The sequence below is a fragment of the Drosophila subobscura genome, chromosome A (assembly GCF_008121235.1).
Source record: "Drosophila subobscura isolate 14011-0131.10 chromosome A, UCBerk_Dsub_1.0, whole genome shotgun sequence".
Lineage (NCBI taxonomy): Eukaryota > Metazoa > Arthropoda > Insecta > Diptera > Drosophilidae > Drosophila > Drosophila subobscura.
In genome coordinates, this window is record NC_048530.1 from 11,941,403 (window position 1) to 11,943,978 (window position 2,576).

General features: G+C 49.3%; 1 protein-coding gene across 1 annotated transcript; it reads right to left on the minus strand.

Moving 5' to 3' along the window:
- Positions 1-356: 356 nt before the first annotated feature.
- Positions 357-1,759, minus strand: LOC117894318. Its single transcript, XM_034801293.1, has 3 exons — positions 1,625-1,759; positions 555-1,555; positions 357-494 (listed from the first exon to the last, which is right to left on the minus strand). Exons 1-3 carry the CDS (start codon positions 1,689-1,691, stop codon positions 390-392), a joined length of 1,173 nt encoding a protein of 390 aa, XP_034657184.1. The 5' UTR covers positions 1,692-1,759; the 3' UTR covers positions 357-389.
- Positions 1,760-2,576: the final 817 nt, after the last annotated feature.

Below are 2,576 nucleotides of genomic sequence, written 5' to 3' on the forward strand. Positions count from 1 at the left end.
TTGTTTGTTGTCGCTGCTCTGCTCTCCTCTGCCCTGCCGCCTCGTTATGACTTTCTTTTTTGCCTAGACTTACCCTTAACCCACTCCAGCTTCAGCTACACCCATAGCTCCATGCTGGCACTTCCCATCTCTTGTTGCCCTGGGTGATGCGAACTCTCAATATCGAGTGGATTTGCAAGTGTCATTTGTAGGCAGGTGATGGAGCTCAAAGTGGGGGCCATCCACTGTGATTTACATACCGGAACTGAAAGGAGCGCAAGAGACCACACCACAGGGTCAGCGAATAGTCAGCCCATGCTCCAAGATTTATTAAACATTTATTAATAAACGACAAACTTAACGGAATTAATTTATATCTGCTGATCCTCCTCTGGTTTCAGCTACTCACTCTATGGAGAGTTTTCTTTGGCCAAAACGATCTGTTCCTGCAGCACATCCCCGGCTCCAATGTCCTTCTCCTCTGACAAGTTCTTGGGTTTTTCAATGCGCTCCATCTGTGGGAAAGAAGGCACGGGACTAAGCCAGTTGTCAACTTATTGAGAACCGAGACATACCTCTGGTTCACCGCTGGCCCCATTCTCCAGAGTCTTCACATCGGCAGCCATTGTCTTCTCTGCATCTTTAGCGACCAGGTTGTTGGTCTTCTCGTTCATTTCCCCGGCGGCAATGTTCTCTTTGTGTTCCTCCATTGAGTTCGGAGACCCGGGAATCAGCAACTCTTCGGCTTCTTCGGTAAAGAAATTTACCTGCGGTTCGCCGCTGGCTCCGGTGTGCAGAGTTTTGGCATCTTTTCCATCGGTCTTCAATGACTTTTCAGCGGCCAGGTTGCGCTTAGCCTCCTCAGTCTCCTTGTCAGCGACGTAGCCCTTGTTCCTCTTGCGGATTCGTTTGCGCTCTTTCTTTTGGTTATCTCCATTGGGAGCTTGCTTCTGTGACTTCTGGATTGCCTTCTCAACTTTGTGGACCAAGAGCTTGGAGCCAGGCTCGCAGCTGCCCTCTTTTTTGGCCACTTGGGGCTTGGCTTCAGCTGTATTCATTGCAAATTGCTTGCCCTTGCCCTTGCTTGATTTCTTAGGCTCTGCCATAACGGAGAGCACCACCTGCTTGATGTGCCTGTCAATAGCACTGCGATCCTTTGATTTGTGACCCTTGAGCTGGACCAAATCGGCATCGTTATGGAGCAGCTTGTCTTTCTTTGCTTTGGATTTCACGGTATTCATCTCGGCCATCAGCTGCTCCACCAGCTGCGGCGCCTTCACATCGTGCCAGGCGTTCGAATAGGGCTTTATGGGGCGAATGGCGCAGTCGATCTGGAAGAACTCCTTCAAGCACACTGGCACAATGAATTTATGTCCGTTTGGAAAGAGCTGCTTGAAGGGATCCTCTGGCTTCGGCTCTGGCACCTTTCGCATCAACATGCGCTCTATTTCGGACATCTTCGGCTTCTTGCGACCCTTGACCCTGGGAGCTTTGCGAAGAGGTGCCTTTTCCACAGGCTTTTCGCACGACGGCACTCGTGCCTTGGTGTCAAGGAACCTTCCGTTCCGCTGTGAGTCTGAGGGGAACAAGAAACCGTAGCGATATTTGCCCAGAAACTATTCTCAGGACTACTGCAAAGACAAACCGTATAGGAGGCAGCGCTTCACTGCCGATGAGAGGACAGCCTCTCGCATATCCATCTGGCGGAACATCGTGTTGGGTCTTGTCTTTTGTCCTGTTAGCTGCACAACTTTTCACTTTTCTATTGTAAACTCCCTTTTGGGAGGTAGTCGAACAATTAGTTTCTAATGTAATTCTCAAAGCCTACCAGAGACCAGGCAGATCTGGCCACACATTTATTCTGAGCTGACAGCCCTGACATTTTATTAACTCTCGAATGGCGGCAACCCTGGAAGCTATCGATTTTCCTTTAGGGTTGCCGTTGCCTGCGAGGATTTGAATTTTCGAGCTTAAATGTTGAATTTGTCGCAGAAATTAAGTGAAGCGATTGAATCATATAAAATGCACTCTGAGCAGCGCAGAGAGACCCCGTCCCAGAGGCTGAATCAAAGCCTAGTGCTATGGCATCCATTTCCTCTTGGCATTTCCATTTTCCCACATCAAATTTTCCTTTTTTGCATTTTTGCATTTCGGTCAGCCCTCAGACTGGCCGAGTTTCTCTCACCATTCCGTGCCCGTGTCCAGGGCCGTCTCTTTTGACGTGCACTGCATGCATATTTATAGTTCCGCTTGTTGACAAATATCGCGCCATGTTGACTGACTGACCGACGCCCCGCCCCCCACGGCTGTTAGACAGAACGTGGCACTGAAACTGGAACTGGGGAACAGCGACCTGCAACTCTCAGTGGCAGAGGAAACTGGCAGCGGAAGCTGCACTGATTAGAAACATGGTTGGGGCCCAATGAAGCTGTGTCCGCCAAAAAAAACAAAAGAAAATCCATGTAAAAAACACTGAGGGCATACAAAAATAAAGCACGCAAGCTGGCGAATGGAGAAGGACTCCACACTCCATACAGCAGCAGTGGCGGTGGAATTTCAAAGGAACCTGCTGCTTAAATGGAGAATTGTAGTAGTAT